At 42.5% G+C, this 12,834-nt stretch overlaps 1 protein-coding gene across 1 annotated transcript in view; it reads right to left on the minus strand.

Annotated features, from left to right (window-relative positions):
- LOC145406130 (cytochrome P450 3A41-like) overlaps positions 1–12,484 on the minus strand; it is a 17,014-nt gene extending 4,530 nt beyond the window's left edge. The window contains exons 1-4 of the mRNA XM_080277330.1: positions 12,308–12,484; positions 4,817–4,837; positions 2,247–2,904; positions 1–63 (exon numbers count right to left, since the gene is read on the minus strand). The exon at positions 1–63 is cut by the window's left edge and continues 156 nt beyond it. Of these exons, the coding sequence (XP_080133456.1) occupies positions 1–63; positions 2,247–2,904; positions 4,817–4,837; positions 12,308–12,484 (919 nt within the window). The remainder of the gene's footprint in view (positions 64–2,246; positions 2,905–4,816; positions 4,838–12,307) is intronic.
- Positions 12,485–12,834: the final 350 nt, after the last annotated feature.

A 12,834-nucleotide genomic window follows, 5' to 3' on the forward strand; every position in this document is an offset into this window, starting at 1 on the left:
TGGTGTCGTAGCCAGCCATCAGGAACAGGATGCACTGCGCCACCATCACTTTGTCAGTGAGGACTGGCAGTGGACGAGACCAAAATATAAACCAATTTTGAATGAATTTCTTTCTATAGTCTTGGAATCAATCATGGGGGATGAAATTTAGCACGACATTATTTCGAAATCTTGCTAAAATTTATCCCCAAACTGACTTTAAGATTATCCTAAGATCAAAATAGTTTAACTGGTATTTTTTCTGGTGTATCTGTGAGCCCAAAGGTATTATTTTCAAACTACGAACGAGCTTGTCTTAATTCCTGCAGCATGAGATGGAAGGTGTCTGAGGGTAAGGTATACATGCTTTCTCATTATGCTGTTGTTCTTCCTCACAATATCGTAATTCTTCCCATCCATCTCCTGCTTTCAAGTTCCTGCCTCAGTCCCATCTCCGGTTGCGTCCACTGAACCATAAGTAAAACTGTTCACTTCTCCATCTTCCCCATCACTGCTTACTCAGGATCGTTTTGCTCTCTCTTTCTCTCTCTCTCTCTCTCTCTCTCTTTATTTTCTCACATTTACTCTTCATTTTCTCCTATCACAAACTCTTCCATACTCACACACTCTCTGCTAACTGTTACCTTCTGCAGATAACACCTGGTTAAATTCCAGTCTTCCCCTCTCTCTGGTTTTCATAGCTTTCCCACCTACCAATACACTTACACCCGCCTCTCACACTTACACCCGCCTCTCACACTTACCCCCTCCTCTCACACTTACACCCGCCACTCTCAGCCCCAGACGCATGAACAGACTAATTACCTGTGGAGATATTTAAGTGAACTTAATCTGCCCTAGATGGACTTAGCTGAATATGATCTGACGAAATCGACCCCCGATTACCTTAAATGAACCTAAAATTGCTGAAGCGAACTTGATAAGAACTTATATGAACCTAATATTGCTGAAGTGAACGTGATTAGAACCTTTTACATCAAGTGTGTCTCAGATAGTCCCAAACCAACCTGTATGGGCGTATACAGATATAACAGTACCTGACCTCACATGACAACACACACACGACCTGACATTGATCTGGCTCAGTATGAACTGATGTCAAGTGTGACTTGCAGGGATCATTTGGGCTAAATTCCTGTGTAATTAGGTATTTTATCACACACGAGTAACTGATTATTTTGATTGCTGTATTTCTTGTGGTGACGCTGGCTGATGGTGCCTGAGGCTGTCCTGACTAATTAAAAAAAATTTTGTTGACGAATGTGACTTAAATCAGCATTTGGGAACACCTCTAAGAACTTTCAAAGATTTACCATTGCTTTAAGCACTTAAGAAGATGGAGATGAAGGAAATGCAGTTGTCTTCCATAAGGTGACAGACAAGATGGACAATATTGCCACTGGAAGGCAATTACGGACCTAATCTGAAGCTTCTTATTAACAGCTGATGTATTTTGTTCCCCAGGGTGGAAAATTAACCATTAAAAATCCCTTTCCGCTTTTATTTTGTGGTGGAATATTTGGTATGGTAAAAGGCCATGTCGGGAGGATGGAGAGCGAGGGACTAATGAGGGGAATGTGTGTGAGTGAGGTGGACGGGGGGAGAGGGAGGGGCGGCCGAGAATGAGATGCTGGGATGGAGTGGAGAGATATATGAGAGTGTGGGGTGCGAGCTGGGGGGAGGGCAGCGAAATGGCAGGGGAAAGGGCTACCTGGAGGCGATTTGTTAGTGGCTACCCCTTACGGGATTAAGGCGTCTGGCAATAGCTAGATAGATAGAAAATAGAGAGGTGTGCATATTGGACATGATGTAAGAGAGAGAGAGAGAGAGAGAGAACCATTAACGATTTTGGGAAAGATAAAGGTGTGCAAAAACTTGGGAATTCAGAGTTTGTCTTGGGCGAGTTAGTGTGAACAAGAAAGCGTAATGACTATTGGCAACTGAAGGGCCAATAACAAAGTCATTCAGGTTTATCAAGTCCCAGTGTTCCCCAGACATCGAAACGCAGTCGTCAAATTTACCATCCAGGTCCCTATGTGGTCCCTACTACAGCTCTAAGTAGGAATAGGACAGGATAAAATAGACCTTGCTGAAATATCACAAATTTGGCCCGGTAATCAAACCTGGGGCATCACTTTCATGGTCCTAGTGCACTCCCAATTACATCACTTGCACTGCAGATGAAACTTTTACAGATATGGTATAGCAAAGAGATAGTGTAGTAATAAAAGGCATAGATCAATCACCATGCTTAGCGCAAGTGTCAGAGTCTTCAACCCGTGCCTCAAGTAAAAAGTCAAGGAAGTCCCCCCTCTTTTCGCCGGCTTGTCGGGTCCTGATGATCTCCTCTGCTACACTTCGGAAGAACCCCACCTCCTCTAAGTCTTCCTTCAGGCCCAAAGCATTGAACAGACGTGGCCAGTTCCTCATCACAAGAAACCTCCATACCAATAGTGACGTTGCAGCCAAAAAAGTTTCTGCTTTTTTGATGAAGAGAGGGTTTTCCTGTGTGAGAGAGTTACACTCGATGCCAAAGGAACAAGATGCGATAGTGTCCATGCTGAACCGTCCAGCTTTGTTCTTCACGTTAACAGACGGATTCTTTTCTGCATCTTTAAGGCAGGAAGATACAAATGTGTCAGCAATATCAAACACACGCGGGAACATCCTTCGAATCTTCCCGGTGGAGAATGTCGGGGACAGGACACCACGCAAGTCCTTCCATTCCTGATCTCTCTTACTTCCCAGCATGTCACTCATGTAGCTGTCGGGTTGGTTTGCACGAAAGGCACCCCTGTTCACGAAGTGATCCAAGTCCTTTACGAATATGTTCTTGATTATGTCTGGATCACACACCATCAGCACGGGACTGAAGCCATCATACAGGCCAAAGCAGGGACTGTTCTTGTAGGTGTGGTACATCTGAAATGAAGAAAAATAAAATAGTTTCAGCCCCTGGAAAGTATGATTAAGCTCACAAAAGTATTTATATAACATACCATACACCAGAAGCTTCCCTGGTATCAGAAAAAAAAATCTTGATCAGTCTCTGGACATAAGCAACTGTGATTAGTAACTTCTTTCTTAGTTAAAACAATCCCCTGTAACTTGTCACTTTTAAATACAGTTTCTTAACACAGGCATCATAAAACATGCATTTTGTAATAGGACGATAGAACGAAGGACATGACAGAACTGAGATGCTGTCACTGAAAGCATGCAGGATACAGAAGAGATATTAAGGAATGAGGTAACCGTAAATCAGAGCTGGGCACCTCCGCAATGAGTTCTGCAATCCACGATTTCCGCAATAGCGGACCGCATGATTTCAGTTGTGGAACTTCGATTGCGGCAAACTCGTCCAAAATTTGTGGAATTGCATTGCAGAAATACTTCCACTACTGCAATCCAGTGCGCAACCTCCCACATGGCGGTCGATGTTGGTTAATACAGGCAACAGCATGATTCATGAATATCAAGCTTGAACAGGATTCCTGGCCAGCAGAGGAGACGGGCTAGGCCTCACTGCATCAGTTAGCAGTAGGGATGGGCAATACCAGGAAAAATTATTTTATACGATACGATACGATATACTATAAGCCAGAGTGGTAGTAAATTTTATGGCATGTATAGCTAACTATGCACAATGGTTCCACAGTTTGACATGATGATCTTATGGGCTAATGTAATGGTGATCACTGAAAATACTTTTTTTTTTTTTTTTCAATTTGACAGATGATCTTATGGGCTAATGTAATGGTGAACACTGAAAATACTTTTTTTTTTTTTTTTCAATTTGACAGATGATCTTATGGGCTAATGTAATGGTGATCACTGAAAATACTTTTTTTTTTTCAATGATCGTACTAAGTTATTATTTGAAAGAGTAAGCTCATTTCTATGAATTATCTATTTAAATTCCATGGATTGAATTCTGTTGCTGGTCAGATGATTTTCCCGAGTGGCACAAAGGCTATTTCTTTTCATTATATCATTATTTTTTGTAATAAAGGATATTATTATAATATTAGTAGAGATTTTCACGGTATGCCCAAACTCTGTTACAAAATAAATAGTGATGGATATACACCTGAGTATACGTCAGTATCTTACAAAATTACAGTTCTGAAGAAGATAATTGTAATGGGTAAGTTTTCAGTATATACACTAAAGTATTTGCAACAATTTTAAAATATATAAATGTCATAAGTAGGTTATAAATACAATCATTTAGAACATTAGCAATCGATTTTCCCCCTGTTTGTGTGCTTTAATTGAAAATTGTGAAACTGGATTGCGGTTGTGCTATTGAGGTAATGGAACTGCACATTCCAAGTTTATTGCGGAATTGAGGTCGCAAAAGTTAAGGGTCAGAGGTTGCAGAAGTGCAACTGCGCAGTTGAATTTTATGTCTGGTGTTCAGGAAGAGACATACACATCCCTTAGCCCAGAATGCAAGCACATAATGTATGACAAACACATACCAGATGGTCAAGAATTTTGTGATATATCAAGACATGGGTTAACTGATGAAAACCAGTTAGTTCACGTGATGAAAATGTACCAGACATTACACACATACATACATACACACACACATCACCCAGCCGGAAACTAGCCAGTCATATATCCCGGGAAATCTGAGGTGAGAGTCAGAGAGCCAGAGAGAACCAGAGAAGGCAGAAGGGGATTGGAGTGAGGAGAGAAGGAAGCTTAGGAGATAGGGTAGAGTTGGAGGTTCACCGTCACACTGACAATACGTGGGTCACGTCACTCTTTCCATCACATACCTGTATCACAATAAAAACCTCTTAACCCCAGAGTGTTTGTACCTCACCTTCACTTACGATACAAGATAGACTGGGGGGCAAGGAAGACAGAGAAACATCTTACTCAATATAAAAGCCACAACGAGCTATCCAATGCAAGAAGACTTTATATTGGCAGCAGCCCACACTACTGGTGACAAAAGTGTCTTGCCAGTCTACAACTACAGTCCCAACTCCTTGCTATGATTATTATCTACACACACACACACACACACACACACACACACACTTCAGCGAATTAAATTTGTGATCCTTTTATACTGCCATGTCTTTCCTCTGTGTCTTGACTAGAGGCATCTCGACAACTTATGGATACTTTGCCACGTTTTGTCACGGTGACACCCGACAACTTATCCATATATTTTTCAATTGCGAGGTCCGTCATTTGCACATTTTTCAAGTTTCATGGGTGATTTGGGAGACCTCCCTCTACCCAACGACGGGTGGGGATAATGCCTGGCCCCACCTGACCCCTCCTCCCCCTAGCATGCCACCATTTTCTCGGCAACTCACCTGTTAGCCGAGATCTGGCAAGTATAGACATGTCGCATCACAGTCTCTCCAATGACGAAATTGAAGGCAAAAGTGATTCCTGAGGTGGAGCACAAAGGAAGAAAGAAGCCAGAGGAAGAAGCAAGCAGAAGTGATGAGATGGTAATGTCGTAAAGGAAAGTGCCATATGTTGATGTTTTTGGTGAGTGAAAAACTCTTATATCGCCTATTTTATTGTTTGAAAACCAATATACTCTTGTATTACACACAAATTCGTACCAAAAAATAAATATTTATGTATAATGAGTGGTTTGAAATAGTTGCCCCTCCCAAGAAAATGTCTTTTCTGGAGCCTGGCCTGAGAGAACATGGTATCAAGGTGGGGGTACGGTTACCTGTATTTGGTATTTCTAATCTCAGCTGAGCACTTTCTCTCTGAATTTTCGATGTTTCTCATAAAAAGCGGAGGTTTTACCAGAAAAAAAAAAATGAAAATCTGCCGGGATTGGGAGGGGTCAGTGGTGAAAAATCTGCCGGGACGCGGCAGGTTAATATGGGGACACTCAAGTGTTGTGTGGCAGTATATGGTATTCAAGACAGAGAGGCTGTTGATATGTGGTGGCAGCTATCATCCACTCACTTTCTTTTTCTTTTATGCGAGGATGAACAAACCAAAGGCTACGAACCCCCAAAACACTTCTTCCTAAGAAAAAAAACAAAAACAATACAAAAGAGAGCCAAATTCAAGATCTGTTCATTTCAAGATGCCTGGACACACTGCGTTTGAAAGACTGGAGATCATAGGAAGTAGGAAATATAGACAGAGGGAGACAGTTCCAGAGATGACCTGTTGCATAAATGAAGGATTTAGAGTAACAGTTAACTCTTGCATTAGAGAGTTGGACAGAAAAGAGATGAAAGTTTATTGCTAGACGGGTGCTTAGCACCCGTTGTAGAGGTGGAGGGATGGAAGCAGACATTTCAGAATTGCAATGACCATGGAAGTAGCGATAGAAAAGAGATAATGAGGCTACATTGTCACAAAGAGACAGAGGTTGAAGGGAGCCAGTAAGAGGAGCAGTTTCAATGAGACGAAAAGCCTTTGACTCCACTCTATTTACCCGCTGCATGCCGGCTATTTTTAGCCCTATGGGTCACCCCAGTGCCGGCCATTTTTCGATCTTTTTTGGGGGGGCTAAAATGATTTATTTTGATGTGCAAATAACGAATTTCGCCATTAAAATGATCACTAAGGCTCGGAAATGAGTTTTATTGAGTCCTGCATACTCGTGTACAGTATAGATGTTCTCTCACGCTTACCACATATGTGAGAGAAAGCAGTTTTCTATGTAAGGTATACTCAGGTATTTATGCTGGGATGGTTAGCAATGTTCAGTACATTTTTCTGATTATTTATTACTTCAGCATCAAGCACAATTTGAGTGTCTTTCTCACTGTGAATACATTATCTTACACTTACCTGAAGATAGGTACAACCTGACTTCATTATGTGTAGTCCTGGCACTTACAAGAAGTTATTTACAACTTGACTTCACTATATAGTCCTTACACTTACAAGAAAATATTTACAAAATGCCTTCACTATGTACAGCACTGGGTGAGGCACACAGACAGAGTGAGGCAGAGCGAGCATGAGAGGGGGAGCGAGTGAGTGTATGGCCATGACAGCCTGAGGGATGGTAGAAGAACAGTTACCTTACATGCCTGCCAATTTTTACCCACGAATCTTTAAAAATGCGGTCACAGTGAAGTTCTTTATTTTAGACAGTATTAAAATGGCACTAGCACTGGCTGCGGAATTATGTCAAACCGTTTTAAAATGGCACTTGCACTGGCCGTGGAATTATGTCAGACCATTTTCAAATGGCACTGGCACGCGGCAGGTTAAGAAGAGCTGCATGTGGGGAGCCTCCCCACACATGAGAGTTGTACTCCATTCAGGGGAGAATAAATCCCATGTATAAAGTCAACAACTGTGCAGGGGTAAAGAAGATATGGAGTCGGCTTAGCACACCTAATCTCTTGGAAGCAGATTTTACCAGAGATGTAGTATGATCTTTCCAAGATAAATCCTGAGTGAATGAAACCCCAAGCACTTTCAAGGATGATGCTGGATTGAGTTGGATACTATTAACGTTTAGTGGGTACTCCTGTGGGAGATTCTGTCGGGTTGATAGGTGTAAAAATTGAGTCTTAAATGCATAAAAAAAAAAAAAACAAGATTATTTTTACCCCAGTCAGAGATATGAGCCAGGTCAGACATTAGGAGTGCCATTGCCTCATCCCTTGTTTGTTGAAGTTACTACTGGAATGGATGTTGTGGCAACCAAATGGAAAGGTGAAGGGTGGAAACATCAGCATGCAAGTGGATAGGGTTAGATGTCCAGCTTAGAAGATCAATGATGAATAAAAGGAAGAGAGTTGGTGATAGGACAGACCCCTGAGGAACACAACTGTTAATAGATCTAGGAGAAGAATGATGGCCATCTACAACAGCGGCTATAGAACGACCAGAAAGGAAGCTGTAAATGAAGGCACAGATAGAAGAAAAGAAACCGTAAGTGGGCAGTTTGAAAGTTAAAGATTTGTGCCAGACTTGATCGAAATCATGTGAGATATCAAGTGCAATGGCAAAGGTTTCACCAAAGTCCCAAAAGGAGGATGAGCAAGAGTCTGAAAGGTAGGTGAGAAGATCGCCAGTGGAGCGCCCCTGACAGAACCCATACTGACGATCAGAAAGGAGGTTGTGATAAGAAAGGTGCTTTAATATTATTCTGTTAAGAATAGAGTCAAAAACTTTTTAGACACAGGATGTTAAAACAATTGGACGATAGTTAGAGGGTCGGGAATGGTCACCCTTCTTTGAGAATGGCTGAATGAGAACAAATTTCCAGCAAGAAGGACAGGTACAAGCTGAAAGACAAAGGCAAAAAAGTTTACCTAGGCAGGGTGTAAGCACAACAGGAGGGACTCAATCAGGCCCATATGCCTTGTTAGTACTGAGGCCACTCATGGCAGAAAATACATCAGCTGAAGAAATTTTTTAATGTCAGCCATGAGGAAGTCAGAAGGGAGAAGTGATGGAGGAACAGCACCGGAATCATGTAAGGTGGAACTGGAAGAGAAAGTCTGAGCAAAGAGATCTGCTTTATCAGTAGAAGAAATAGCTACAGAGCCATCAGAGTAGAAAAGAGGAGAGAAGGATGATGAAGTAAAGATACTAGAAGGGTTTTTGGCAAGGTGCCAGAAGAAGTGGGAAGAATTCAAGTTGGAGAGTTGAGAGCATTTAGTGCAGATGAAATTATTTTTAGCAGAGCGAAGAACAGATGTAGCATAATTCTGGGCAGAAACATAAAAAAGATCTGATGCAGGAGTGGGTTGGTGCTGGTACCTTTTATAGACCCTCTCCTTGTTGCGGACACCATTATAACAAGCTCGATTAAACCAAGGCTTTCTTGCATTACTCAGAGGATACAAGAAAGGAATGTATGCTTCCATGCCCGAGAGAATACCCTCCGTAATGCGCGAGGCACACTCAGATGGCTCCCGGCCATGGAAACAATAATCATTCCAGGGAAAATCAAAGAAGTACTGCCTGAGGGTCTCCCAATCTGCAGCTCCAAAGTGCCACAGTCGCCATTTCTGTGGAGGGTCCACAGGCTGTACCGGAGCGATAGGACAGGTTAACGTAATAAGGTTGTGATCGGAGGAGCCCAATGGAGAGAAAAGATTAACAGTGCAAGCAGAAGGAGTAGTTGTAAGGAAGAGGTCAAGTATGTTAGAGCTCTCTCCAAGGCAGTCAAGGATATGGGTAGGATGCTGTACCAGCTGCTCTAGGTCATTAAGGATAGAAAAGTTGTAGACTTGTTCACCAGGTGGATCAGTGAAAGGAGAAGAGAGCCAAAGATGGTGGTGAACATTGAAATCTCCTAGAATGGAGATTTCAGTAGGGGAAGGAGAAATGGATAGAATGTGTTCCATCGTAGAAGTAAGATAGTCGATGATTTTTTGATAGTCAGTAAAATTAGGGGATAAGTAAACAGCACAGCTATATTCAGTCAGAGAATGGCAGGAAAGCCGAAGCCAGGGTGTAGAGAATTCACAAGAATGAAGTTCAGGAACATGGGAGCAAGATCAGTGTTCCGTACATATGTACTACAGCCACCTTTGGCTTTGAAATGAGTATAGAGAAAGCAGGAGGATACAGAAAAGGGTTTGCTGTCAGTTGCCTCAGACGGCTGAGTCTCGGTTAACCCCTTTACCGCGGGGCGTCACTTTTGTGACGCTCGGGTGCAAGGGATCATACGCCGGGGTGCCACTTTTGTGATTCTGTGTTATTTTGAATTCGCCAAGGCTTTCAAGTGGTGACGTGTATCATCTGTCAGTACTGCCAGTGTCCTGCTATAGTCAGCACTGCTAATGTCATCTGTACTCCCATCCATTGTTGAAAATTTAGTCATTTTTCCCCTGTCCTTGACTCCCCTCCTTACCTCCCCTCCATTACCCTCTCCTCCCGCCTGCCCAGCCGCGCCATGCTATGCAAATCCTGCCCGGATTTTTCCAATCATTTCATCCATTGAAATGTGCCCTATGCCCTATTCTTAAAAAATATAATATATATAGAAAAGTGAGATGGTAATTGATATTGCCATACACCTGGAATGGACTAATTAGCACCTGGCAACACCCCAAGTGCTCTCGTTCGCCAATTTTCCTTGTTTATTTCCCCTTGAAATGTGCCGTATGACCAATTCTCGTAATAAAATTATATATAAGAAAGGAAGGGAGAAGCCTAAGTGATATTTACATTCACATTGAACTACCTAATTATTATGCATTATCTAGATTTCCTGCCAATCATTTCACAGCATATAACTTAGCAGCTGTCACCATGCTGACATTGTAAATTCTTCCTTGCCCATAATACGCTACATCATTCAGTTTACTGTCGTCTTTTGAGGTGAACCCGTGTCGGATTCGCACCTGTCCATTTCCACCGCTTCTGAGCCCACTGCAAAGGGCCCTGTGACCTCTACCCCTACTAAACCTCGTGTGGGAAGGGGTAAAGGACTAAGTGACTCTGCTGTGGAACGTGCACTGGCTAATTTATCCATGATAATGATGGACAGTGACTATGATCTTTCTGCTGAATCGTGTGATGAGCCAGTGGAGGAAATGGTGACAGAAACTCCCAGTACGAGTGCTTCAGTGTCCCAAGTTTGTCCTGGCTCCAAGGGAAAGGAACCCTTAGTTACTGCAAGTGACAGTGCATAACAGTGTAAATACCATAGAAATTTAAATAATGTAAATGAAAATAGCATATGTAAAGAGAAATATAAATAATTACTAATATAAGAATATGAGTATAAATACTTGGAGTATTGACAGTGAAAGTGAAACCTTCGCTCTCTATGCTAGTTTACTGAGCGAGAAAGTGAATGCCTGGAGTGAAAATAAACTACTAGTAGTGAAGGAAACTTATGGATAAATATTGTATATATAAATAAGTGTAATAAAGTACTAGGAATATAAAGTGTGAGTGTGTTTATAAATAATAAATGACAGCTCCGCCTCAGAATACCAGGGGGGAACGAGCATGGGTGGAGAGCTCGTATGCGCTCGTAATTTACATTGCTCTCACAGTGTTTTTTTTTTTGGAGTATGGGTTCCAAACTACTTGAAATTCAAAGAATAGTGTTTGTAGTGATAATATCAGGCAATGGTAACCATATTACAGGGTATCGGGAAGTGTAAAGTGGAGACTTGATTACCCAACTGCAGAAGTCTCCACAAGTCCTACAGTAGTAGACGAAGGCTCAACAAACATTCTAGGAGAAAGCTGAAGGTATGTGCCATAAGCTTATTTAATTATAATATCCTAGGACTAATACCTGATTTTTGGCAAATATTTTTTAAAAGTCAGTCGGAGCTAGATTATCCCCACGAGACGGGCACGGTGCACATCTGACAACCCCTCGGTTAAGGGGTTAAAAAGAGAATGTGAGTTTAGACAAGGAGAGATGATGTTCAACAAAGAGAAAGTTAGAGGAAAGGCGGCAAATGTTGCAGAAACGAAGAAGTGAGTCAGACAGTGGTTCAAGGCAACTCATAGAGTTGTCATCGGGAGAGGGGCGGACGGTGGGGGAATTTGCGGTCCACCCCCCCCCCCGAGGGACTCCGAGGCAAATTCTAAATGCACCATTTTTCCTTTAATTTTGAAAACGAAGTGTACTGTGCACTGAGCATGTAGTTTGTTGTAGACAGTTAGAGAAGTTTGTATTAGAGAGCATGGTGGCCTACTCTCCGTGTTACTGAAACACTGAAAAAGTTCAGCAAAGGGGGATGGTCGGGAACTAGTCCCAAGGGCTGATGAAACTGGAGCTCCATCTCTCCCTGTCATTAGTTTTCCACCCACCTTGGGAATACTGCCCTGCTCGACTGGTGGTACAGTCTACTCTACTTGATACTGTGCTGCCTCCTTCTTCCTTCAACTTTATCATTCTTTTCTGAGTATGTTCTTCTCTCTTATTCTTCACTCGTGTCACGTTTTATTACTCTTCTTTCCGCTCCAGGTGGCTCTACACTGAGTGACAAGCCTAATCGTTTCCTGTATCCTAGGAAACAATTTACAGTGTTGTGTGATAACCATATAACCACATAACAGAGCGATGTGAAGTCTACTATGGTGCCCCTATTAACTGGGTGGAGTAACGCAAATGCGGCATCCATCCGAGAACCAAACCTCCACGCTCTTCCCCGTGCCTTGCTGTGGTGAGAGTCTGTCTGCTGGAGGGTAATATCAGTTCACTACACAGGATGGCTCTATAAGGGTGGTTGCTTGTCTGTCGTTGATGGGTTTGCTCAGCTAGACTGCTTGGGGTTACTTATCAGTGGTTTATGAGAGGTTTAAGCCAAAATAACCCCATCTGAGAAGAGATACCAAGTGCTTCTAGTTAATGTCTCACTTTGTCGAGGGACATCCAGCGATTTTTCAAGGGTGACATGGTCTGGTGGAGGTGGCCGATGAAGGGGAGAGTGGATGGGGATGGAACGCCTCTGCTGGCCCAGTAGCTGTGACGCCATCTTGAGTATAACCATGCAGTCACCACCAGCTGCACCAACGCTACCCACGTCACAAGCATCCTGATCCTTTTACCTGGCAAGAAAAAGAACAAGAATGCATGATTTAAATGGTTGTCGAATACGTGATGGTCATTTAAAACAGACTGTCAGTATTTACAAAGTCCTGTCTGTCCCTAGTTTCTGACACACACACACACACACACACACACACACACACACACACACACACAGCCAGTGAATTTACATGCCACGAGATGAAGACAATTAGAAGGCAGCAGCTCGTATTTATGAGTATCGAGTACACGAGGACAATCATTTTAATTCCAATCTTCTCTTTGATTACGGGAGCCCATTGTTTAAATTTCGCGCCACGTCTCTGTTTAATTTACCCGCCACTTCTCTGTTTAAA

The sequence above is a fragment of the Coenobita brevimanus genome, chromosome 69 (assembly GCF_032717465.1).
Source record: "Coenobita brevimanus isolate Jiangsu-jjx chromosome 69, ASM3271746v2, whole genome shotgun sequence".
Classification (NCBI taxonomy): domain Eukaryota; kingdom Metazoa; phylum Arthropoda; class Malacostraca; order Decapoda; family Coenobitidae; genus Coenobita; species Coenobita brevimanus.